The sequence below is a fragment of the Oryctolagus cuniculus genome, chromosome 10, assembly GCF_051225735.1.
Source record: "Oryctolagus cuniculus isolate XC-2025 breed Fujian yellow rabbit chromosome 10, ASM5122573v1, whole genome shotgun sequence".
Lineage (NCBI taxonomy): Eukaryota > Metazoa > Chordata > Mammalia > Lagomorpha > Leporidae > Oryctolagus > Oryctolagus cuniculus.
This window is the reverse complement of record NC_142876.1, coordinates 24,999,932-25,027,081: the sequence shown is the minus strand read 5'-3', so window position 1 is coordinate 25,027,081 and position 27,150 is coordinate 24,999,932. Positions and strand designations below refer to the sequence as shown.

At 39.2% G+C, this 27,150-nt stretch overlaps 1 protein-coding gene across 2 annotated transcripts in view; it reads left to right on the top strand.

Moving 5' to 3' along the window:
* The window catches only part of DCC (DCC netrin 1 receptor), a 1,201,543-nt gene extending 1,175,854 nt beyond the window's left edge, over positions 1–25,689 (top strand). For both annotated transcript variants that reach the window (XM_051851212.3, XM_051851210.3), the window contains exons 28-29: positions 14,974–15,116; positions 20,328–25,689. In XM_051851212.3, the coding sequence (XP_051707172.1) occupies positions 14,974–15,116; positions 20,328–20,417 (233 nt within the window). In that variant the 3' untranslated portion in view covers positions 20,418–25,689. The remainder of the gene's footprint in view (positions 1–14,973; positions 15,117–20,327) is intronic.
* Positions 25,690–27,150: the final 1,461 nt, after the last annotated feature.

Below are 27,150 nucleotides of genomic sequence, written 5' to 3'. Positions count from 1 at the left end.
AGTTCACTCCCAAAATGCCTACAACAGGGCTGGACTAGCCCAAAGCAAGGAGTCCAGTACCCAGTCCATGTCTACAATGCGGCTGACAGAGACTCATGCGCTGGACTCAGAATTCCCAGCTCCACACTCAGATATAGAATATGGGCCTCCTAAGTGGTATCCTAAAGCTGTGTCAAACTGCGTCCCCCTCTTCCTTCTTCTTGATATCATGCTAGAAACCAATTTTCAATATTCTTTAACATGAGAACAAGTCTAATAATAAGTGCTGAGTCCTACTAGATGCTGAAGAAAAAAAAGTGAACTTATTCTGACCATGTCAGTAAGAGGGCAATCTGTATGATGGATGATCACCATTCTTAAGCACTTACCCATATATTCACTACCTCATTTAATTTTCACAAAAGCACCAGGAGAAATGCATGATTTTTCCCAGTTTGCTTCCATGGAACTTCTGTATCAAAGAAGATAAAATAATTCATTCAGGGTCACATTACATGTACACAACAGAGCAAGGATTTAACCTAAGAAGTTTTGAGCACAGAGCCCACTTTTTCTGAACAAGTGTATTAAAATGTATGTGTATTCATATAAAGGGTCAACAATTATGTGAATAGCAACCTCACAACTAACACTCTTACTGTGAAATATACATACTACAAAAATTTTCTAGGGTATTCTAATGCTGTGTATGGAACTTTTACCCATGTCACAATGCTCTAGATTCTGCGTTCGTGGAAGGACACAAACAGAAAATAGGTTACATTTATTTCTGCTGTCTCTGTGCATTATTTAAATTCTCACTGGTTTTTGTTTTTTCCTTTTTATATTTTCTTTCCCCAAACATGTATTGATTGCATTTTTTCATGCCTGCATTGACCTAACACATCCAATTTGACAAAGTCTCACTAGAAGACTAAAATAAATATCTATGTATAAATCAAAAACCCAAAGATAATATTAACTTATTTGTGAACCCAGTACAAGATAGTGACCTATTTTTCAGAACTAGCTTGCAGTAATCTTATAGACATGAAATATTCAGAAACTTCATACGGCAGAACATGGTGAATATTGAAGAGTTTATGAAACATTGCATAGAAAGATATTCTACTCATAAATATTTTCCAATATGCGGATTTAAAAAGATCTTTATGGTCCAGCATGACAAAGATTAGTCAGAATTTTCACTGACATTTAGTTCCACTGCCAATAGAGAAGAAAATTCACTAGTACCTTTGGAGAATGGCATGTTCTCAGTAATTCATATTTCTGGTAGTTCAGGGTAAAATATAAATCATTTCATAATGCAAAAATGCTTATCGTTTGCCAATTCCGTGTGAGCTGTAAAGACTGTGGAGAATGCCATTTCGCACGTGCCAGATCTTGAAGTCTCGCAGCGTCTCTGTAAATCAGGCTGTGTCATTCTCCATGGAATGACCTCAGAGTACTCGGGACTTACGTCACACCTACAAGGTCACAGTTCCCAAAGGCAAGGGCAGGACATAAGCCTAGGTAGACAAGACTCTGATATTTATTCCTTTTCCCAGGTTGCCGGGAAATCACAAAAGCACATCAGAAAGAATGAGCACAGGAAGACTCAGAGATGAGAGGTACAGAGGTTGTCAGAGTCTGTAGGTACAGTGGTGTTGCTGAGCTGATTCCTACAGCAATTCTGAGATGATAAGCTGGGAAGAGGCAGAGAGGCAGAAAATGGTATTAAACAGAGCAGGGATTTAGGAGGGTCAAATGGAAATCAAGATCCAGATAAATGTATGTGATGGAGGTGGGAGGCAGCAGGCACAGAATGAAAGAAACATTTGTGAGACTTACATGACTGAATAATTGTATAGGAACAGTGAGGGAGAAGGGGAGTGTTATTTTAAGCCTTTGTCTTTAGGAAAATGGTTATAAACAAACAGAAAGAATGAAATGAACAGAGAGGTTACTCTGAAAGGAATGGGAAAGTAGGGGAGGGTGGGAAGCAAGTTGAGCATGAAGGGGTAATGGAGCATCCAGGGGGACATAACGTTTGCATACAGTAAGGCTTGCCACATCAAGAGGGAAGTCATGACTGAAGCACTAGATCATTTCCAGAGAGGTAACAGCTTTGGCATTTGGTGGGGAAAAGTAACTGACAGCTTCCAGGGAGAGACCCTAAAGCAAAAAGTCAAGTTTGAAACAGGGCAAATCTGCCATTTTATGAGTGAGTAAAGCAGAGGTCCAAGAGTTTCCAGAGGCCAAAGATGGGGAGTATTTCAGACTCCATGGAGGTTTTTATTTTCCTGCAATGTTTTATTATAAAACTATTCAGTGTTTAGAAAATTTAATAGTGAATTCCCACATATACCGCCATCTAGCTTCTAGAAGTGCTATATGTTAATATTTTCTTTGCCACATGTCCAGTCTTTCTGTCCATCCACAAGCATACATTCTTGACTTAGGAGGGTGCCAGTGATTTACTTGTAGCTTTTTAACGCTAGACATGAAAAGTACAAAATCAATTTTCAGAAGCATTCTGATCTCAGAAATATTGCTGAGGGAAGATAATACTATCCAAGACCACAGAGAAGTTTATAGGGCAGATCACCACTAGGCTGAGCAGCTGTGGGAATATGCGTGACCTTTCTAACACTTCTATGGCCTACAAAGGGCAAAAGTCAGCTGAGAGAGCTGGGGATAAACAAATAGGCAAAATGCAGCTGTAGACCACCCATTGAAGGATAGATGTTGCTGAGTGGAAAAGATGGCGAGGTCTGTCTACTTCAGTAAATTCTTTCCTTCAGGACTGGGGCTGCGGTGATGGGTTTTAAATCTTGTAGTTGAAAATAGTTTTTAGATATGTAACTACACCACATGAATTAAGTGAGTTTCTTGGAAGTTCTAAAATGTTCTGATGTCTTGAAAGTATTATTCACGTGCCTTGGTTAGGCCAAGATGTTTACGTATAAAAGTCGGAAGAGATTGAGCTGAAATGGTGGTGCACTAACCCCAGAATGTAATGTGGAGGTCATACGTCTGGCCATAATCATAATATTCATTTGTTTGTGTGTATGCATTTTATCAGATGATGTCTATGGGAGTACTCCAAAAGATTCATGGAAAAATGGAATTAAAAGTTGATGCAAAAATTTTTTGAAAGCAATGCATATTTAAAAAAAAAAACGCATTCTCTATGAACTTCTTCAAGATGGTTCATGTTAAAAAATGAAACCAGATAAAGTAATTATTTCAAGTCATTACAAAATTTGGTAGTTAATTTGGGTAACCAACATTTTACTATGAAAAGAGTCCCCCATGTTAATCCCTTTGTCTTTGTAAAGGGAAATATTTCCAGCATTAATAAAATAGATTGATTTTAAAAAAGGGGAAGTATTACACGTAGACATCATCTGAAGTATTTACAAGAAATATAACCTACTGCATAGAAATGTGGGTTAGTTTGGGTTATGATGACCTTTGATATTGAATACATAGTCATAGAAGTTGTGAGAGACAGATGTCTGGGTTCCTATGTTGTTTCTGCATTTTCTGATGATTTTATTAAATAATATGGAAAGCTTAGGCAATGTAATTTGTTTCTTTATGAATTGACAATGTAATTTATCTGAAGTTTTATCACTAGCATATTGCCAAAAATGAAGTAGCAAAGGAGAAGCTTTTTAAACCTGTGTTTCATAAAGAACAGAACTGACAATTTTCCTGCTAGGGCAGTATCTATAAATAGTGATTCAAACCTGTTGCTTTTGTTGCAAACAAGGTAGAAGAAATTAGAAATTTTAAAAGTGATTTGGGCAAAGGATGAAAGCATCTATTTTATAATAAACTATACACATTTGATATGGACTATCATTAATTAAGGGGTCTCTTTATATTAAACACAAGAAGTCAGAGTAAACGTCTAAACATGAATAACAAATATACTGTGAAATCAACATATTTAAGCTTGAAGTGTGGAATCTTGCCAATAATAATATAGGTGTTTAGTTTTGACTTTGTACTCTTTTGATTTGCTTAGTGTTTTGTTAATATGTGGTCTGTGAGAAAGGGAGAGAGAGAGGGAGCCACCTAGTAAATCCATTTCTCATTATCGTTGGTGATTTCCCTGTAACTTCTCTTGCCTTATGCAACTTCTAAATCCAAAAGCAAGAACAAGACAAATTACGAATGCAACCTCATCTGCTTATCCATGTTAGTCACACCACCATCACTGGGAGCCAATTCCAACAAAGTAATCTGTCCGCCCTGCTCTGCACACATTAGGAACTTGATAGGTCCTAAGGGCACAGAGACACTTTTGTCCCCGAACACCTATCTATCCTCTGCTTAGTCACTGATTCCCAACGTATACTGAACAGAATGGCTATTTAACAATCCTAGTTCCCTTTAATCCTTCTAAAAGGCTCACCCTTACTCATTATAAAATCCAAAGTTGGGTCTGGCCTAGTGGTTAAGACACTCATGTTCCAGAATGCAGCACTTGGGTTTGAAGCCAGGCTCTGGCTCCTGCCACCAGCTTCCTGCTAATCGAACAGTGCTGGCTAAGTACTTGGATCCCTGCCATCCTCATGGGAGACCTGGATTGAGTTCCCAGCCTGGCCAGACACAGCCATAGCTATTGCAAACATCTGGGGAGTGAATCAGCAGAGAAGCACTCTCTCTCTTTCACTCTCTGCAGATAAATAAAACTGTAAAAATTCAAAATAAACACCTACGTTGTATATAGTATTTTACAGATTCAAAGTCACCTGGAACAATATGAGGGGACTTCAAAAAACAGTTATTAAGAACATGTATTATGAGAAAACTATGCAGGGATTTCAGTTTTCTTTGCACTGGAATAAACTTACCTTCTGATTACATTTTTCCATGAACTTTGTAAAGTTCATTTCTGACACAATTGATCACTCTGCTCCTATGTTTTGCAAATTGCTGTTTCCTCAGCTACTATGAACTCACTTCTAATATGCTCGATGAATTCAGGACTGATAGACCAATTTGCACAACTATGAAGGTACAATAAGCCACCAATAGGCAGAACTAAGAAAGGGCAAATCTTTAAAACTGAGACTACTATATACTGGCATTACTGCTAGAGGAATCAAATCACTTACTGAATTATTCCTTTGTTTTTTTTAAGCCAGTAAGTGGGTGTTCTATAGCCTAGAGGAACAAAAAGAAGCTGGAAAGAACAAAGCCGTCAGAGTTGAAAGAGTACCACGAAGCAAAAACATCCCTCCCACCTATGTGGGTACAATGGTGACAGCAAACCATTTAGTAGAAAAGCATTATTTATGTGGTGTTTCCTGTCATTTATCTTTAAAAATGTAAATATGAGTAAACCCAAGATGAGAGAACTAACCATTACTAAGTTTGTTATTCATTACATTTTTAGACATTTTTTCTCTCATGGGGGAGAATGTAGGGCTGTGAGACGGTTCTTGGTATCGCATGTGAGAGTGTGTGGAAATAAGGTTATGGAGAACAGTGGGAGGAGGGGAGAAGGTATCTCAAAAGAAAGAAAGGGTACAAGAAGGGAAAAGATATTACAACACTATTTGAAGCCTTTTTTAGTTTTCAAACTAAAGCCAGATCTAAAACCCTGTCCTAGGATTGTTACTATATTTTCCAACACATCAGAAGTTTTCACTTCTGCAGTGCTGTGATGTTTACATTCACATTGGTTCATCACTTAAATAAGTCTAGCTGAGATCAAGATAGGAAAGAGAACAGGAATCTCTTGCTTGACTCCAACACCCAGTACCATCATCCTACCCTGCAGCCACTGCATCTGTACCATCTGCCTCCCTCACTCTCTCCCACCCTCCACAACACTGTCTTGTCCACTTCCGTCTACTTTTCTTCAAAATTATTTGCAGTTATGTATTTTTGTGTTTTTTTTTGACTAAGAAAGAATATGCATGTAACAAGAGAAGTTCTGGATTCAAGCCCCAATTACTAGCTGAATGGTTTTGAAACAGTCTCTTTTTTTCTGAATTTTGATTTTCCTGTCTCTAAGGCATGAGCAAAAATGTATGCCACTTTATAAAAGCTTATGAGAGGTGCCAGTATTGTGGCATAGCAGGTAAAGCCACCACCTGTAGTGCTGGCATCCCATATGGGCATCCCTGAAGAAGCTCCTGGCTCCTGCTCCAGATCGGCACAGCTCCGGCCATTGCGGCCATCTGGGAGTGAACCAGTGGATGGAAGATATTCTCTCTTTCTCTCTTCCTCTCTCCCCCATCCCTTCCCCGCCTCCCTTTGCCTCTCTATAACTCTGCCTTTCAAATAAATAAATAAATATTTAAAAAAAAACCTATAGGAGAAAATGTTCTGTTGTAGTTATGTGCCTGTGGGAGGTAGAGAAAGAACCTCAGTTTCACCAATGCTTTCTCTGGGTTCATGTTCATGGAAACAGCTGGAGTAACTGGAAAGGACAGGAGTAGCTGGGAGGCTGCTGCTTCCCTCCTTGACTGTGGAACTATTGGAACCAAATGCTACGACCTGGAAAAAATAGGAGAGCCCTGGCTTGCCTTGCTCGCTTAATACAATCTTCAGAATGTTGAAAGCCACTGAGTTTGGAGTCTTCCTAGTCAAGCACAAGCAGGTTTAAAAGCTTAAATAGTGACCACTGGTGCTTTAGTCTGGTTTTCCCACTTTTCATGGGAAGATGACCCTAACTTATGACTCAGAGTAGCCCCCTCTTACCCTAAGTAGAGTATAAAGAAGAGACAGACAGGCGGAAGCACCTCATCAACATGTCCACAATGGCAGGTGTGCTGTTTTCTCTATATTTGATGAGAAATATGAAGGTTAAAAGAAGTACACAGTTTCCCTTCCCAGAAGTGGCATAGAGATGTTTATCACTGTACAAATATAATGTACTTGAAAAAGTTATGGAAAAGTTCAATGACAATGTAAGTCGATTTTGTTGCAAAAAAAATGAAGTCCCTGTACACAAGAGGGTATTCAAGAAGTTCAAGGAAATGCATATTTGAAAACACTATGTGGCTGACACCGTGGCTCAATAGGCTAATCCTCTACCTGCGGCGCCGGCACACCGGGTTCTAGTCCCGGTTGGGGCGCCGGATTCTGTCCCGGTTGCCCCTCTTCCAGGCCAGCTCTCTGCTGTGGCCCGGGAAGGCAGAGGAGGATGGCCCAAGTGCTTGGGCCCTGCACCCGCATGCGAGACCAAGAGAAGCACCTGGCTCCTAGCTTCGGATCGGCACAGTGCACTGGGCGCAGTGCGCCAGCCGTAGCGGCCATTGGAGGGTGAACCAACAGTAAAGGAAGACCTTTCTCTCTCTCTCTCTCTCTCTCTCTCTCTCTCACTGTCCACTCTGCCTGTCAAAAAAAAATATGCATGCATTTCATTTCTTTGCACCAAAATAAAGATATTTTTTAAACAATATTTATTGGAAAAGCCAATAGGGTGTATATTGGGAGGGTAGATATCTTCTATCTGCTGGTTCACTCCTCAAATGATCACAATGGCTGGTGCTGAGCCAGGCTGAAGCCAAGAGCCTGGAACTCCATCTGAGTCTCCCACAAGGGTTCAGCCATCCAAATAGTTGGGCCATCTTCCATTGCTTTCCCAGGTGCATTAGCAGGGAGCTGGATAGGAAGTAACACAGCCAGGACTTGAACTGCACTCACATGGGACACTGGCATTTAGGCAGCCGCTTAACTTACTGCAGCATAACACCAGCCCCTAAAGTTAGCTTTTGGATCCATTTTCTATAAACTGTTCAAAATACTCTCTTATAATTCACATTCAAAAGACTAAAATGTGTTAAAATTGATGCCAAAATTTCTATTTGAAATTGGATCACTTATGAGGAATGTCTGCAGCGATTGTACCTTCGTAAATGCAGCCACTCTATTTCTATGTAATATTTTGTGAACATGCAGTGCTGAAGAGTACTATACAAAATTCTCCATGCATATTCCTTATTTCTCTCACAACCTCAAAAGGTCTTTGCATGTGAGAAGTATAAATGACTATATGACATTTCCATATGCCCACAGATAACCTGAGCACCGACTGGTGACTTCATAAGAAATACATGTAAGAATAATATTATGGTTCACATGGAAACCAGGCTCAGGGAGCTCATTTCCTTTCCCTTTATCACAGGATAGGTCAGAAACAAAGGAGAGATCAGAATCCAGGCCTCTTCAAAACCACCTGTGTAAACTTAATTCTTAAGCATGAATGAGTGGAAAATGAAGTAGGAAATAGGCCAAAGGAGAAAAGGATGTGGACATTAATATTGAAAATCAAAACCTTATCGGCCCGAGGTCTGAGCCACATGAGTGTTCACTCCATTCCTACTGCGCCCTACTCTAATATTTCCCCACCCAAAAAGCATTTGACTTGGGAGAAGCTCCTTCAGGGAGGTGTTAGCAGGTGCCTGCACCTGGCAGTCATACATTATGTAGCTAATGAGCAAATGAAATGTTTAATAACTGCACTGTGGAAATAAAGCTTAAAATAGTAAATTCCTGCTGAGGCTGCTCATTTACACCTGATACATGCTTGCTGGCCCATTTCAGAACTCCAGCCTCATTTGTATTTTTCCCCTCTTTGTGGATCCTGCTGAGGAGATAACATTAAAACCAAAGTGATGCTCACTTAATTAGTCATATATCCATTTAAATGCACAGCACACATCCAGAATTCCACCAAAGGGTCACCTAAAATACTACTCCAACATGCAGCCCAAGCAGGGGTAATTCTACAGTGGTTTCAGAAGAAGCATTTATAAATTTATATTTTTCAATTAACTATGGCTCATTTACACTCATAGAAATGTAATCCTGCTTATTTTAGTTAAATTGTCTCCTGTTAGTTGGAAATCAAAAGAACAAAATAAGCTGAATGATATTATAGTGTTTTGTTGCTAATTTTCAGAAAAAAAAATGATAGAACAGGTTTTCTGGAAAGCACTGACTTAAAACTCAGTTATTGTCATTTGTGAATTAGGCATTCAGTTTCTAGACTTTTCTTGGCATATATATTTCAATGGCTTAATCCTTCCTAAATTTTAAGGAAAGATAAGAACTCCAAAAGTAAAGTTAAACACAGAAAAATCCAGATTCTCTCTACTTTTATAATTTTTATAACTAATAGCTTAAAGGTTAAGTTATTTAAACAAAGATTAAAAAAAATTCATCTATTAATCTAAAGTCACAAAGCTAAGTAAAACTGTGTCTCCTGAGTCCTAGCTATGATTCTACTCCTTCCATGTTTACAATTCATTATATAGATTGCATGTCACAGAAACAAATAACAGGGTATCAGATATCATGTATGAAGATGAGCTTGGGTTTTGGGCTTGGCAACTCTTCATACCCCAAAGTGGTCTCCAAAGAGAAGTAAGATTTTTCCAGGTCCTCATTGCTTAGTGTTGGTCGCTTACCCATACACTGTCACCCTTGGATTTCCTTACCTCGCTCTCCTGTAATAGGTGGATTTTCCCAATTATTTGTTGAAAATCTTACTTCATACCTAAGAGAGATCTGAGGGCCAGCATTGTGGCACAACAAGTTAAGCTGCCACCTGCGACACCTAGCTATTTGGGGAGTAAACCAGCAGATGGAAGGGCTCAGTCTTTCGCTCGCTCTCTGTCTCTCTCAACTGCCTTTCAAATAAATAGGTAATACTTAAAACATTAACAAAGAGGTCTCAGAGGAACTTGACTGCCATGTCTAACTATATTAAATTAGCATTTAGGAGATATACAAGGATTCTTTTTTTATATCTTTCCTTTTATTTTGCTTTGATACATCACTCTGAAAAAGTTCATAGAAGTTTCATTGAAAATGTTCACGTATGTTCACCAATGTAAGTGCTGTTCTGCAAAGCAAAGAAATAAATATGAAGTCTTCCCTTTAAGCTAAAACCTAGATCTACCACTGTGGGAAAAGCTTACAAAAACTCGCTCATATTTGGACATTATAGAACAGGAGTTAAAGACTCTGGAGTGATGTCATTATCGTTTTATCCCCTAATTGCTACACATTCTACTATGTTTTAGGCACAGAGGAGGATTGTGGCACTGTTCTTCTGTGTCAGAATACAACAGGGCACAACATAAAATATCATGCATTAAAGTAGCTCATATGAAGAAGGAGCACACCAAGAAGGGCGAGGCCAGGGATACAGGAACAAAGATGACTTTCCATCTTTGGCTTCTGTGAGCAGGGTAGGAAGGGCCAGAGAGTATCTAAGGAAGTATCAGAAATCCTCATCTGTTACTAAAATCTCTGAAGGCTTAGTATGAAGGAATGGGCTCAGCACAAATGGTCTCCCAGCAGTAAGAATCCATCAGCGGGTGAGAGGCAGCCAGACAGTCCCCACTGCCCTCTCCAGATCGGAGCAAGCTCCTAGGCATCACAAACCAAGCCGGATGCCTGAGGATCATCGGCTTTGTCACCTGAACATAGGCTATGTCATGACACTTGTTATTTTGTATAAAGGTGTTTGGTTTGAATGGATTGAGAATTTAGGCAGGCAGCTGGTAATGTCTTTGGCATGAGGCAAAGGATTAAAAGCTTGTCTTATAACCCCACAGAAGACTAAAAGGGTAAAGACTAGGAAATCAAGAAAAAAAACCAGTTACACCTGGAGAGCATCAAGTCCATAAGGAATGAAAAAAGCAAAGCTTGGTGAGCCTGTAGGGACCCGGATTTACAACACCTGAGGTTCAGTGTACACAACAGTGACTCTGTACAAATACAAATAGTGTAAGGGCAGAGTTCATGCCCATGAAGAGCAAGGCATCAGCGCTGAGCACAGGAGGTCTGCATGGGAATCTCCACTTTAAAACTGCTTTTCTCCTTTACTAAAGGACAGTTTGGAGACCAACTTTTCTAATTAACTATTTTTTTTTTTTTTTTTTTTGACAGGCAGAGTGGATAGTGAGAGAAAGAGAGAAAGGTCTTCCTTTTGCCGTTGGTTCACCCTCCAATGGCCGCCACAGCTGGCACGCAGCGGCCGGCACACTGCGCTGATCCGAAGCCAGGAGCCAGGTGCTTCTCCTGGTCTCCCATGGGGTGCAGGGCCCAAGCACTTGGGCCATCCTCCACTGCCTTCCCTGGCCACAGCAGAGAGCTGGCCTGGAAGAGGGGCAACCGGGACAGAATCTGGCGCCCCAACCGGGACTAGAACCCGGTGTGCCGGCGCCACTAGATGGAGGATTAGCCTAGTGAGCCGCAGCGCGGGCTCTAATTAACTATTAATAAATCTCTCCTGAGAAATGTCTCTCATAATCCTTTAACTCCCCTTTCAGGAAAATGAAAGAAAAACATTTAAGGCCATCCAGTACTTCAGTCAAATCCTGTTAATAGTGAACTCTGGGAGACTATTCAAATTCTCTGCCACAACTAGAATTGTATTGAAATTAATTCTACCTTGATCTCTAGATCTTCAGGGACCTCAATGTGTTCTTCAACAAAATAAAGAAAAGCATCACTCAGTGAGTTCCAAGAGCCCCCGAGGGTCCAGCATTCTCAGCGTCTGTGATTCCGTGAACATTACTTGAGAAAAGGCAGTCACTTGAGGTTTAAACACTGTGTGATCTCTGAGCCGAGACAATGTCTTTGATTTATTTTGTAAGGCTCACGGTGTCTTGAACATTGTTCGACAACCAGTAAATTCTGAACATGCGACTATCGCTGGAGCAAAATAAAAAACAAACTATTATAATAATCTTTGTAATGGGTTTAACTTATGGTGCATTTTAGACAAATGTGTGTTCTTATAATAGTGTGAATATACAAGTTCAATTTAATACCCTCTAGATCTGGCCAAGTGTTAGAATCCTGGGCAAAGAATGCATTTGAAGCTTTTTGAAATAAGAATGCATTTCTATAGCAATAATTAGGGGCCATGCCTAAGGATCCATGATCTGTACTTGCAAAACTACCGAGAATATCTAATAAAACAAATATTAGGTAGCAAAATGCAAAGTCTAGTAAAGTCTACAAGAAACTTTATTCCTGTTTGCCTCCTAGAGCAAAACAGTCGCTAGCCATATTTGAATTTTCTAAGGAAAAAGTTATCCCAATGCCATTTATTTTTTCCTATAGAAACATTTTTTCTTTGTAGCTACCCATGTTACAGTAAACTGATTTTCAATATGTGCATGCACATAAACTGTTAAAGTTTTAATTGTAAACTTTTCAGAAGTCACTAAGTTCTATAAAAATTTTTACAAAAAGCTTAAAAATTAAAAATAAGTCAATTTCAACAGCATAGGGGCCTAAGTGCAAATAAATAATAGATAGGTATAAAAAGATACATATAGAAAAGAATTGTGTTCAAGCGCTGCTGTTTTATTAAGTATAGGAAAGGAGAAGAGGTGGTTCCTGGTGGTCTTCACAGCTTCTCTGACTGCAGCTGAACTCAGGTTTAATCAGAACATTGTGATCCTGGTAGAAGAGTATACAAACATGATTCAGGCACAGTCACTCAAAATAAGGTTTCAATAGTTCTCAAGCTTCAACAGCGCACCTCTGCTTTAAACTTTTATTAAACTTTGTGAATTCCCTTATAAGCTTTGTGCCTTCAGCTAAAGATCTCAAATTCAGTGTCAGTTACACACTTTGGAGCAGCTGGAGGGCCACTGGATAGCATTGTCTGCCAGCGTTTTTTGTACCTGCCTGGGAGTGTGTGTTGACAACCAAGATGGCACCAGGAACAGTGTGTTCACAATCCAAGGCTGAAGAGAAGGGCATAAAGCCAAACTTAGAACTTAAATGGTTTGTTCACAGCCAGGGAAGAACAGCTGATAGTATGTTCTCTGTGTGAATGCAGGGTTACCTGTCAGTTAGGGAGTGTCATCATCGGTATTGAAAAATTATGATAAACCCAAACTGACTGTAACCTAGCAAGAATGTCAAATTCATGTCGTGATTTTGGTCTTTTTTAGCCCAACAGTCTTTTTCATAATATAAACTTAATAATGAGAATTCAGAGTACATTGTTGTTATAAGGTTTTCTATTTATTCTAAATGTTTTCATTTCAAAGCATAAGAACTATAATTTATGAAATTTATGTTACATTTTATGTATGTCTATTTAACATTTTAATAAAATAGTTGAATGAAGAGATTATTTTAAAGTTTTCTTTTTCCTTTTAAATCACAACAATTCAATTAGGAGAAATGTAAATCCCAGTAACAGTTTTAACCCTCAGGTCACATCTAATCTTTGAACTAGATTTCATTTCACTTACTTGTTGCTTTCTCAAACCCCTTAATTAAATGGCATGGGTTAGGGCAACTTATTAATGATAAAAATCTTTATTAACTCAGTGTAGTTAGATAGGTCTATGTGCAAACTTTTCCTTGCCTGCCCTGTTCTAACTGTGAGAACTTGGGCAAGTTAACTTAATTTTACTCCACATTAGCATTTTCATGTGCGAACTGCAGATAATAATGCTTATCAGGATTACTCTGATAATTAAATATTAAGTAGTCCTCTTTGAACACATCACTAGTTTCAGCTACTTTAAATATATAATCCTGTTTAGTCCCTAAAATTATTATTGTCATTCCCCTTTTGCAGATGATGAAACAGGCCAAGGTAGGTTTAGTTGACCAAGGGATTGTGCAGCTGGTGTAGAGTGGAGCTCTACCGTCTGAAGACAGACTGGACTCATTGTAAATTCCAAACTTTTCCTCACTCTGTTATTGTGTCTAAAATGAAACTAAAGCATTTAACACTGGTCTAGACTTCAGTAGGCATATTGATTCTTCTCTTAAGGAAATGATTCACGTGTATATATGTTCTCATCTGGTTACCAAAAATATAAGATCACCCTCCAGTGATAAATCACTCAAATCACGGACTTCCTATTGCTGAAGTTTAATCATGACAAAGTAACAGCATGAAGAAATTTCATGTTAAGCCATGGTATGAGGAAAGCTGTTTATATTAAAATTTATCATTTACAGTGACTAGCATCAAGCAGACTCCTGGCTTTTTCGATTGTGTTGCTTCTTTCCCCAAAAAACAAATGATTCCATTTCTCTGGTTGTAGATTAACCTCTAAGTTTTATTAACTAGAATTTTATTTTCCAAAGTACCAATAAAGCAATGTTCCTTTTTTTAAAATTTAGAAGAAACTTGAGGAAGACAGACCTCTTTATATGGTTTACTCCACTCCCTTTTCTATTTTGGTTACCATGCTACAAATGAAAAACTCCTTATTTATTAAGGTATGCTAGTTGATCCAGTAAGCTTTGTTAAAAGATTTATTTCAGGTTATAGAGACAAAGTTGTACAACCACTGCAAGCTAAGGGGGATTTAGAAGGCAAATTTCAGACCCAAAATGTAAATGCAGCCCTTGTTTATGGCAGAAATGTTTTCTAGTAGAAAATGTTGTTCATCAATTTCCATGAGCATTAATTCTTTTATAGACACAAACTTTCCTGAGAAGGACAGAAACGTATCACATTTTTTCCAAAACACATTTGGCAATGAAATTCTATCTGGTTATCCATGAAGGATTTTGTTTTACTGAAATATCTAGTGTTCATTTGTAGACAAGAACAACCATCTCTTCTAACTTCACTAATCTTCTTTGGTCCCGTTTTACTATCCATGACTTATTCGGATGGCTTAGCACAGAGCTTTCTGCCCCACAGCTGAGACTGGCACCAGATGAGCTTGTCTGACCCTTTATCAGCTGGGATGCACAATCTGGAGTTCCACAGCATGATTTGGAATCCACTTGAAATTACGGATGACTGGTGAAGCTTCTTCTGAAAAGACCTATTCAGAACTTTTCATCCACTCAGTAGAAATCAAATGATCCCCTTAGCCATGCCAAAAACTCATCTCTACGTGACAGAATGAACAGTAACCTGAAGCCAATACCCAGCTATTGGATTTGGTTTACATACTTGAGATTGTTCTCCAGGACAATTCATCCATTCCTCACATCACCTTGTGTTTTCTATTTCAGGGCCTACTCTTCCCAAGACCCACGTTAAAACAGCCTCTCTTGGATTGGCTGGAAAAGCTAGATCCCCTTTGCTTCCTGTGTCTGTGCCAACAGCCCCTGAAGTGTCTGAGGAGAGCCACAAACCAACAGAGGATCCAGCTAATGTAAGAGCATCCTTGAAATGCATGCCCGGTTCAGGGAAGCATTACTAGGACTGTGCAATGAGACTGAGGCAGTCAGCCCTCTGAATTAACCCCAGCCGTTGTTGCTTATTGCTGTTTGTCTTGATGTTTGCCTGCACTTGAATATGAAGAGAAAAAAACTTCAGTGAACAAACTGAATCAGAGACTTAATTAAATTTAAAAATTTATCAGTACTTAAGGGCCGTCGTAGAAATACAGGCAATCACAGAATGCTTGCCTTCACATCCATAGTTTAAAACATATACATATATGCAAATACACATAAAGGCTTATGCATATATTTATATGTATTTCCTTGCAATTAAATGCAATATATTGGCATTCTTGGAAATTAGACTATATAATGGGTATAAGGATTTTTCTGCAGTTACATATTTTATCTCTACAAACATAAAATAACCTATAAACACAGGATTAAGAATAAGAAGAATATATAGAGGGTTCAACATTGTGGCACAGTGGGTTAAGCCACCATTGTGTTAATCCTCATCCCAATCTTCAAGTCCTAGCTGCTCTGCTTCCAATCCAGTTTCCTGCTATTGTGCCTGGGAAGCTAGCAGAAGATGGCCCAAGTGCTTGGGCTTCTGCTACCCACATGAGAGTCTTGGATGCAATGCCTGGCTTCTAGCTTCAGCCTGGCTCAGCCCTGGCTGTTGTGGCCATTTGGGAAGTGAACCAATAGATGGAAGATCCCCACCCTCATCTCTCTCTTTATCTCTATCTCTTCGATAAACAAATCTTTAGAACAAAAGAAAAGAAGAGGAAGCTTAGAAGTTTAAGCTGCTGCCTGTGGCAGGCACCAGTATCCTATTTGGGTGCAAGTTTGTATCCCAGCTGCTTGAATTCCCATTCAGCTATCGGGGAATCTGCCTGAGAAAGCAACAGAAGATGGCCCATGTGCTTAGACCCCTGCACTCACATGGGAGACCTGAATGAAGTTCCTGGCTCCTGGTTTCAGCAACACCCAGTCTTGGCTGTTGTGGCCATTTGGGGCATGGATCAACAGATGGAAGATCTGTCTCTTTGTCTCTCCCTCTATCTATGTAACTCTGCCTTTCAAATAAATAAAGATTTAAAAAAAGATAAAGAAAATATATAATGCATAACATAATAAGAGGAAATAATTTAGAGTAATTTTGAAATAATTTGAAATAAATTTGGAAAATAGGGCAACTTTAAGAAGAGAAAAATTTATTTACTAAGAGAAAACCTAACAAGTGATCAAATTATAAAAATCAATGGAAAAGTAAAAGTGAAACTTTTTCCTTTTTTTAGACTGATCTATCTATCTATCTATCTCCATTTGCTGGTTCACTCCCCAAATGGCCATGAGGACCAAAACTTGACTAGGCCAAAGCCAGAAATTTAGAACTTCCTCTCTCTCTCCCACATGTTCCCAAGCACTTGGGCCATGATTTTCTGCCTTCCCTGGAGAATTAGCAGGAAACTGAATCGGAAATGGAACAGTAGGGACTGGAACCAGCACTCTGATTATGGGATGTCAGTGTTGTATACAGTGGCATAACCAGCTATACCACAAGGTTGGGACACACAACCCAAAAGAAAATGTCGAAAATACTTTCTCCCAAAAATACACTATAAAGGAGATATTAAAAGACATTGGCAGGGCTGGCCCGTGGCGTAGCAGGGAAAGCTGCTGCCTGCAGCACTGGCATCAGTATGGGCACTGGTTCAAGTCCTGGCTGCTCCACTTCTGATCCAGCTCTCTGCTATGGCCTGGGAAAGCAGTAGAAGATGGCCCAAGTCCTTGGGCCCCTGCACCGACATGGGAGACCAGGAAGAAGCTCCTGGCTCCAGATCGGCACAGTTCCGGCCATTGTGGCCAATTGGGGAGTGAACTAGTGGATGGAAAACCTCTCTCTCTGGCTCTCTGCCTCTGCTTCTCTCTGTGTGTAACTCTGACTTTCAAATAAATACTAAAATCTTTAAAAAAAAAGACATTGGCTAAAGCCAGCTACTTATAAAAGTGTGTTTCTGACTATTTGAAGAGAAAACATTTCAGTGAAGACTAAGAGAAATGTATCAGATTGCTTGAAAAATGAGAGAACTGAAAGAGAAAAAAATGAAAAAAAGCAGAGTAAAATTCTATTGTGTTATTACATTTGGAACCTTTTCAAACATTGATTGTGAAAGGGGGATTTATCTTCCATGCTTTCAACTATCATTCCTCTTTATGTGCAAATGGTGACTTTTGCAAGTTTGTAAATATTAGATTGCTATATTGATAAAGAAAATTGTCACAATATCAAGCACTGAATAGGTCACATGTAATCACTCAGTTGAGAACAATGCAACTACCAATTTTCTTTAAGAGAAAATTGCCATATTTTCTTTGGAAATCTGGTTGTTGAAAAGAAAGAATCAGTTCATTTTCATAAAGGAATATGTATTTCTTGACTTTGTTATTTTCAGTATTACATCAATGAAATATTTTAACTCCATAGAAACCAAGGAAGTTTACTACATGTATAAATATTTGGCAAGGAGTTATTTCTATAGGAATACTTCAAAACATTCATAGATAATTGAATTAAGACAAATTTATTTTGATGAAAAAATATTTTGAAATCCACACACAAGGTGTCTTCAAAAAGTTCATACAAAGTGTGATCATGACAAAATTGTGCAGTGATTTCAAAACTTTTGAGTATCAAAACACATTTATCTTTTAATTCATTTTTCATGTACATTTTGACATACCCTCACATTGTATAATGAAATCTAGATAAATCATCACTTCTCTGCCTTTTGGCTAAGATCAAGTCAGATCTAGATAAATCAAGAAATACAACCCAGACAGTGGAAACATTTTTGGAAATGAGTTACCAAGTAATCATCTCACTTTAATTTATCCTTACATACAAGGATACTTTAAAGAGTTCATGGAAATATAGATTTACTTTAGTCTCAAAATTTTTGAAATCCATGCATAATTTTCCATAAGATTCATTTTCCACAAACTTTGTGAAGACCTCTCATATGTACTAGCCTTTGAGCTAAGGTAGCTACTTTTCGATCTATTTTAAGTCTTTAAGACTATATAGTTTATGGCCAGGTCATTCATTGGCATGCCAAAATTCCTGTAGGAAGCTCATGAGTTAGTACTATCATTTTGAGCTGTTTCCTCATTTATTGGAGTGACTTTTGCCTATCCACCCATAGTAAATTTGATTAATGCAATCTCAAGATCAAGGGAGTTATTTGGCTGGATTACATACTCAAGCACATCTTTGACCATGATACCAGCCAATACTTCTTGGCCTATGAAGAGCTAGAAATCATGATTTAGGTTTCATTGGTTCACTTAATCAACTGAATGTATTATACAAGAATAATCCAGAAGAATGTATCTGTATAAGTCAAAAACACACTGCAGGTAAAGAGAGAAGAGAGGAAATGTTACATTAATTGAATGTTCACTACTGCACAGCATTGATTTGTTGAATCCTTATGACTACTCAATGATGTCAGTTTGCTATTCCCATTTGAAATTGATTCAAAAAGAGCAGGTATATTTAAAAATTGGAATTCAGGGGCTGGCGCCATGGCACATTAGGTTAATCCTCCGCCTACGGTGCCAGCATCCCATATGAGTGCCGGTTCTAGTCCCGGTGGCTCCTCTTCCAGTCCAGCTCTCTGCTGTGGCCCAGGAAAGCAGTGGAGGATTGCCCAAGTGCTAGGGCCCCTGCACCCACATGGGAGATCAGGAGGAGGCACCTGGCTCCTGGCTTCAGATCAGCACAGCTCTGGCAGTTGTGGCCACTTGGGGAGTGAACCAACGGAAGGAAGACCTTTCTCTCTCTCTCTCTCTCTCTCTCACACTGTCTGTAACTCTACCTGTCAAATAAATAAATAAAATCTGTAAAAGAAATTGGAATTCAAATCAACCTAGTGCTCCTTCTCCTTACTTCCCCGTGTAGTTGATCCTCAGAATATCTGGGAATATTTTTTTTTTTTAAATAGGAACGTCAAGATCTTTCCTATACATAGTCAATCAGAAATCCTGAGACTAGTGTCCTTAGATCTTTGATTACTAGTAGCCCTACTACTTACAAATAACATGCTGTTGGTGACTCTCAGCGAGCAACTATTACAGAGAATGTTTTCATTAAGATTTCTACAGCTCAATCTTTCTTTTTTTTTTTTTTTTTGACAGAGTTAGACAGTGAGAGAGAGAGACAGAGAGAAGGGTCTTCCTTCTGTTGGTTCACCCCATAAATGGCCGCTACGGCCAGAGCTACGCCAATCCAAAGCCAGGAGCCAGGTGCTTCTTCCTGGTCTCCCATGCGGGTGCAGGGGCCCAAGCACTTGGGCCATCCTCCACTGCCTTCCCAGGCCACAGCAGAGAGCTGGACTGGAAGAGGAGCTACCAGGACTAGAACCCGGCACCCATATGGGATGCCGGCACCACAGGCGGAGGATTAACCAAGTGAGCCATGGCACCGGCCCCTACAGTTTAATCTCTTATTTACCATTAAAATCATGTTGCAAGAGTCCCTTCATATTTATGGCTAGCTCTAACTCCAGTTTCAGGCGTTAAATTTGCTTCCATTTATTAACAAAAGTGGTAATTTCTGGAGCTTTCACTTGTCAAGGAAGAACCCATCAAACCTCCCATTTTATACACTCACACAAATACTTATGTCATATTACAAGAAAACAGGCTGGTGGAGGGAATTCTATTCATACTGATGGATAGACTTTCAAAAAGAAAAGGAATCAGTGTATTGAAAATGGACCCTGTGCCAGATATGGGATAGACCCTAAGCATGGCAGAGTCTGCTCGGAATGGCTTGGACACAGGTATCTCTTACATCATTTCCTAGATAAGGAAAACCACACATCAGACAGGTTTACTAACTTGCCTAAGACCACAGAACTAATGATATCTCTTGATTTGCAACAAGATCTTTTTCAGTCTGAAACTTTGTCCTTATCAATTTAAAAATTGATGGAACAATATGTAGTCACCACTATCTCGTTTACTATTAGCATTTTTATGCAATAAATAAGCTATGGGAATAGCTCTGGCTATGGGCCACTGTGTCACACTTGAGAATACTGAGTGACTCAACTAGCTGTGGTATCTGCCTTGATAAAATGAATGTGTCAATGTTTGCTACTGATTGTTTGCTCTCTTTCTCTCTACAGGTCTATGAGCAGGATGATTTGAGTGAACAAATGGCAAGTTTAGAAGGGCTAATGAAGCAACTTAATGCCATCACAGGCTCAGCCTTTTAACATGCATTGCCCAGCTGAGGAGGTGACTATGCCAGGAATTTCGCAACATACCAGTTATTCATAAGCAGCACACCTGTGTCCACGAACTCTAACCACTAGACAGGTCAATCACCACGGCCACTCAGTACAGGAAGATCTTGAAGCAGTCCAGAAGGAATACGCATCCCTTCTTTTATAGGCATCAGGAATTGTAAATTGAAGACTATGAGGTCCCTAAAAACAAGCAAGAATGCATTTTCACTGCAATGTCAAGGCTGACAAGCTGCTAGAATAGTCCTGGGTCTTTGCCACTGCAGTGACGTCACTGTCATAGTGAATGCCCATATTTTCCTTCTTCATCAAGGCCTGTTGTTTTGTGTGTAGGTCTAGTCTTACAAAATGCAAGTGCATTATTTAAGCCCATACCATGGCCATGGCCAACTAGTGCAAGCAGCTCACTGTTTTGTTTTCATCTTTAAATTACAAAGCACCCGTAGGAATTCTCTCACTCCATAGCACCAAAGGATTGGATGTTTTCCTGACAGCACAAAAAGTAAATAAGTAAACAAACACAAGGCAGTGAATGCCTATGTTTGTAACTCAGTCATTCATCTTGCAGAAGCAGCATATATTAGCAAGTGGCTGTAGAAAATCACCCATTTTAGCAAGTATCTGTAAATCCACCATTCGTTAGCATTTATGTCTAGAGTACAGGAACATAAAAATCTGCAACTAATGGCATCCTGCCAGCAGCAGTTCATTTCCAGAAAGAAGATACAATATGCAATCTTCCTAGACACATGGTAATTATGTGCTTAAGCTTGTAATAGGACACTTTTCACTTTGGGTGGCTTCTCTGCCATCCCACACTGTGATGACATCTCAAAGCTTCCGCATGGGCATCTTCCTCAGGAGACTGGCTAGGAGTGCCCCCTGCCCCTTAGCCCCATACCTCCCTTAGTTCTCCTTGGAAACTAGCGTTGGGTGATGTGGCTTGTCCCCACACAGTGTGTGGCCTCTCAGCCAGTGTCCTCAGAACCCCAGAAGGAAGAGGCAGACTCCCTAAGAGCATGCCCTGAGGAAGGGAAGGAGAAGAGAAGACAGTTTCCAAAAGCACCTTCTCTTGGGTAATGCCAGTTCCACCTGCAGTGTCCTAGACTGAGTAGCACGGATGAGTGCTGATGCCCAGGCCTTGCTGCCAAGGGAACCCTCCACACCATGCTTGTTCCAGAGTCAAGGAGGAGTGGGAGAAAAAGTGCCACCTGACACTCGTGGCACGTCATAAATCCAGTGGATGCTTTTCAAAGCAGATTCTTAAACTGTGGGCAAAATGTTAAACTTCTATTGCTATGTTTATTCTACAGCTTGGAACTAGCTGAAATTAAGAACATTTTGTGTGTACGCTTTTATTTTCTGAATTTTCAGCTGCATTTGGAGTTAATCCCAGTTTATGCAGCTGTATCGCCAAAAGGAAGCTAGTTTGCATATTTATCATTTAGGTGACTTGAAAACCCAATGAGAGTTTCAGCTGAATTAGTCCTTTCAGCTCTGCCTTTGATTTCAAGCTTGAGTAGGTCATAATTTTAAAAGAGCATGGAAGGGATAGGATCTTTACAACCTAATAGCTCCTTTTATTAGGTGGGTAATTATATATGAATCCCCGAATGAAATATTTTGAGCAAAATGGCACTGTAACAGAAGTAATAATTCAGATTATTTTTTTACAGTTTTATGTCTGGAAGGAAATCTGTTGTCAAAGAGAGGGCTTGTTCAAATGGTTCATTAGAAAGTCCGGTCCATTTGCAAAACTGTTCCTTCAACAAGAGTGCTTGTTCAATTTACTTAGATTTTCTGGAAGTCCTTTCAAAGAGCTATGTGACATTATTCAATGGCATGGATTACTCTCGTTTGGCATCTCGGCACATAGACAACCATCCATTGACCTTAAATAAGGCATTTCCTAACATGATATGGAATCCTTGAGAATTAACCAATTGCTTCAAAAAGAGAAAATATCATTAAGTTAAACTCTCTTCAGGCCCCAGAATAGCTGCCCCTTTCCAGTGTTTATCAATGAAAAACATTCTCTCAAGATATTTGGAATCCAGGGTAGATCATCTTGCACCTCAATTTGGCACGGGCTGCAAATGTTACATTTTGGGGATTAAGTCAGAACATCAATCTGTAGAATGCAGTTGGACAACCAACAAAGTTAACATTTTTGCAAAATTCTAGACCCTTCAAAGTTAGTGATTTTAAAAAGGGCAAGTTTTTTGAAAATTCATAGGAAACACACAGCATTCACTTTCAGTGGGAGTGCTATTTCTGCTGCATGCTCTTGAAACTTTCTTCGTTAAACAAATACAATGGTATATTTCAGTAATTTGGAATGCTAATAAGTCTTACTGCCATGCCTTGAATATATAGTAGAATCTACTTCAATATCTTCAAAGAAACTCTATTGTCATTTACTTGCTGGGTTTGATGTGCAGTGACTTCACCCAACCAGTCTAACTTTTTGCATATCTCTGTTCTTTTCTCCCTCAAATGATCATAAATGTATATGACTACCTTCCCCAGATTTTGGTTAACTTTATGATTTCCCAATATCCTGAAATCTTGAAAATAAGGAATCTGTGAATACGGCAAGGAAACTCTTATGTATTGCTCTTACTCCAAGCCTAGTTCACGGCATGCAAGGCTCTTTAAGCTCATAAATCTCTCCGAATCCCATGGAGCAATGCTTGACAGCCAACCAGCAGCTCTGCCTCCAGGACTCATTTCTCCTGGAAAAAGAAGAAATCAAATTTGGCAGGGCATGCTCAAGCCTCCACTGCACTGTGCTAGTCTGTCAGGCAAGAACCTCCTTTTGAAAAAGTTTGGTATATTTCTTTATATTTCATTCTGATGGGAAAGCTATTTTTGTTGCTCTAGAAATTTCTGCATTTGTTAAACTCACAAAAATGCAGATAGCTCACAATGTTTAAAGAATATTTGTATAAATTCTAGCCAAAAGTTAATATTTCTTGGCGATTCATATTCAATAAGAAGCCAGTCATAGCAGCTTCCTTGTGCAACAGATATATAGACTTCTAGAATATTTAAATAATGTTAAAGACCGTAGCTTTGCACCTGTGTATTACACAATGCACACTCTATTAAACAATCTGAAAAACAGAAACTAGGCCAGTCATATAAGAGGTGGTTTTATAAGGTTCCCTTTCAATGGTTAGTTATAACATTAGTTTCTGCAAAAAAAGGATTGTTAAAAAATGAAGGGTATTTTCAATCTCCTGCTTTGGTAGCAACTTCAAAAGGAGAGACTTCCAGCAATAGTGTGAGGTTCCAGACAACATTCTGTTTGGCACTGTTTAGCTTTTCCAACTGAGACTCTTTTAAGTGCAGATCTGCCTAGAAGCCATCCGAGTCTAGACTTGACTATAGTTCGTGATACTTATCCACCTTTTGGGTATTTCTGTTGACTTTGATTAAATAAGTATCTTAAGTGCATCTCTAAACTTAATATAGCATCTTAGATCTGGCAGCTGGAGAATATATATATATATATATATATATAGTTCCAAGAAAAATTGCCTTTAAGATCAATTTACCATTTTAGTAATATTGTATTCCAGACCCAGATCTCTTGCAGTTCTGGAATGTTCTTTCTAGTAAAAAAAAGGGGGGGGGGGACTAGAAGAAGCCCCTAGATTTAAAGCAAAACAACAATGTAATCTTTAAAATGAATAATGAGGCAAGATTGCTTTCCATACCTACTCAGTTCATTTCATGTAAACACCCACAGGCCGTCCTGAAGGATGGAGGGGAGCGTCCCAGCCTGTCCATCACCATATGCACAATACAGAGCCCACAACAATGCAAAAGTACAGCAGTTCCACACTCAAATCTTCACTCTTTTCAAATCATAGTCAAGTAACATTTTGTTCATAATTTGCACTCCTGTAGTGATTTTCAGACATCATTTTACTATTTCACACAATAGCTTTTCACTTGAATCCACTTTTGTCAATAAAATTGGATAGTCTGGAACACCATAATAATTGTTTTGCATGATATTCCATTCCACTAAAAAATATATCAGTGAACTTTGCTGCCCAAGTCCCTGCTTCTAAAAAGTATTGACTCTGAAAAGAAATGCCTGAGTATTTCCTGGTCAGTGTGGTTGTGTAGGACATACCATGTTCATACCAGCCAAAGAATATTACTTTGGACCTGGGTTCTCTTTTGCCACCAATGGGTCATGTTCACTTAGCTGACTTCCAGTCGCACTCTGAAGGACTTTTTTCTCCTGCTCTCAGAAGAGAGCCTTTGTACACTGTCACCTACAATTTTGGTTGATAGGACAGCAACAGTAAAATTCCACAGGATGTCACAAACACTGATACATGGGCCAGGGATCTCACTGTGTGCTGGAGGTGTATTTTCAGATGCAAGAGAGGAATGTTGGAGAGGAGGAGAAATGCTGTTTTTTATTATTGTAGGGTAAACCTGACAATTCTGAACTTTGTGAATTGTCAGCTTGTTTGGGGGAAGGGTGGGTGGGTATGGGGTGTACTTTTTATAAGTAATATTTAATTTATTATTTAGAGTGGCTTCTTTTTGGATAATTTATGATGAAAGGGAGGTCTGCTTGGGATCAAGATATGGCTGTTAAAGCTGCAGTGTTCCATATCTGAGAGGGACCACTTTGCAAATGAATTGTCCATTGCTGACTACGAGGAGGATAAGTCCAGTCCAGGCAAAGCCTTCACCGAAGTTCCATCATCAACGTTGTCTCCCTTTCTAGGGTGGTTCAAAGAAGATAACACCGAACCTAAAGTAATTCTGATAGCATTTAGAAGATCAATGCTATCCATTTTCCCAAAGGGCTTTGCAATTCAAATTGTTAGTGTGCTAGTGATAAGTTTATTTGGTAGAAATGGGTATACTACAGCTTTAACTAGCCTTAGTGGAAAAAGAAATTTTTTGTTGTTACAAAACACCTTTAAAAAGGTATTTTGAGCCTACAAAGAGTTTCTTTAAATTGTCAGATTCTAGCATTGTTAACCAAATTAGACTAGTGATTGCAATATTTAAGTGTAAATTTTGTTCTATGAGAAAGGACACTTGCTTACAGTTTAAAACAATGACTGTTTCTACACTTGATCTTGTATACTACTACATAAGGAAAGGGGGTTTTGTAATCACTGTAGAACAGTCTCATATTCATTTTTTATAGAAATGTTATTCCAATGGTGCATTTTTTGTTTAATAAATAAAGTTTTGATACAAAGTCCTTTCTTCTTGTTATTTATCATAAATGAGTGATTCTACCACATCCACCCCCTACCCAAATCCAGCCTACCTGTATTTATCCTTTTATTAACATTTATAGTAGAAGTTACCAGTACTCTGCCATATTTCCTTGGATCCTCACACCATTTTCATGAACACTTCCAGTATGTTCCAAGCTCCCCTCTCCTCTCCCACAGTTAATACCTGTGTCTTTTTAGGCTGCCAGAACTTGCTTTGCCGTCATACACAAAAGACAGAAACCTCTGATTCTAACCTCACCAGCAGTAGGTAAATATTCCATCTCCTTTTACCTCTGGTGGGAGACAACTCAGTTGTGTGTCCCAATTCGCCTCCTCATAAGGACTGGGCCAAACTGACACCATGGAGGTATTACACTGACGAGAGGGCACCTGCGATAGGGCACCCCCTTTAAAGTATGTCCACAATGGTGCACCCATGATAGTGTACTCCCATAATAATGCCTGTCCATGAATATGCCAGCATAAGTGTGCATGCCCTTGAGAATGCACCTCCATGAGTGTGCATACATGAGAATGCAGCCATGAGAGTACAGCCATGAGTGTGCACCCATGAGATTACAATTGCCTCCTTTCCCTTTTTCACTTTCCCCCTTCTCTTTTAGTTTCTCCAGAGAGTATTTCATAATAAATCACTTTCACGTCAATCTTCGTGGCAGGGTTTGTTTCTGGCTAATTCACCTAAGGCAACACACCAACAGTGAATCAGTGAAATAGTCTCACCATTTTACAGATAATTCGGTCTTACACTGTCACAGCAGAAAGTGGGGGCACATATAATATTATGCAGATGTAAGAGTAAGAAGATTAACTTTGGCATGTAATTCATTGGCTTTTAATTCTTTTGAAAGACAGTGCAGGGAGGGGGCATGCACACAAGAAGGGAGAGAAAGATCAAGACAGGAAGAAAGCAATCTCCCATCTATTAATTCATTTCCCAAATGCCAGAACACCCAGTACTGGGCAAACTTGAAGCTAGAAACCAGGAACTTAATCCAGGTCTCTGACAGGGGTGGCAAGGACCCAGTAATTGAGCTATCAGCTGCTGCCTTCCCATGGTGCACATTAGCAGGAAACTGGAATTTAGAGCGTAGCCATAAATTGAACTCAGGCATTCCAATATGGCGTGCATGTGTCCCAAGCAACGTCTTAAGCATTGCATCAAACACTTGCTTCTGTAATCTATTCCTTGTAGTCATGTTATAGCAAAAATTCTACTAACTCTCTTGAGCAAGCAGAGACTTATTCAATGATCTGTTGTTTAAAGGCAATGCATTACAATGGGGAGTTTAAAGGAAGTGGAGAATTGGAACCTCTGTTAATGAAGAATGGGGAAGTAAAGTGGTATAGTCTCTAGAAAAGGTATGGCAGTTCCTCAAAATTAAAGATACAGGAGCATGTGTTATGACAGAGCAAATTAA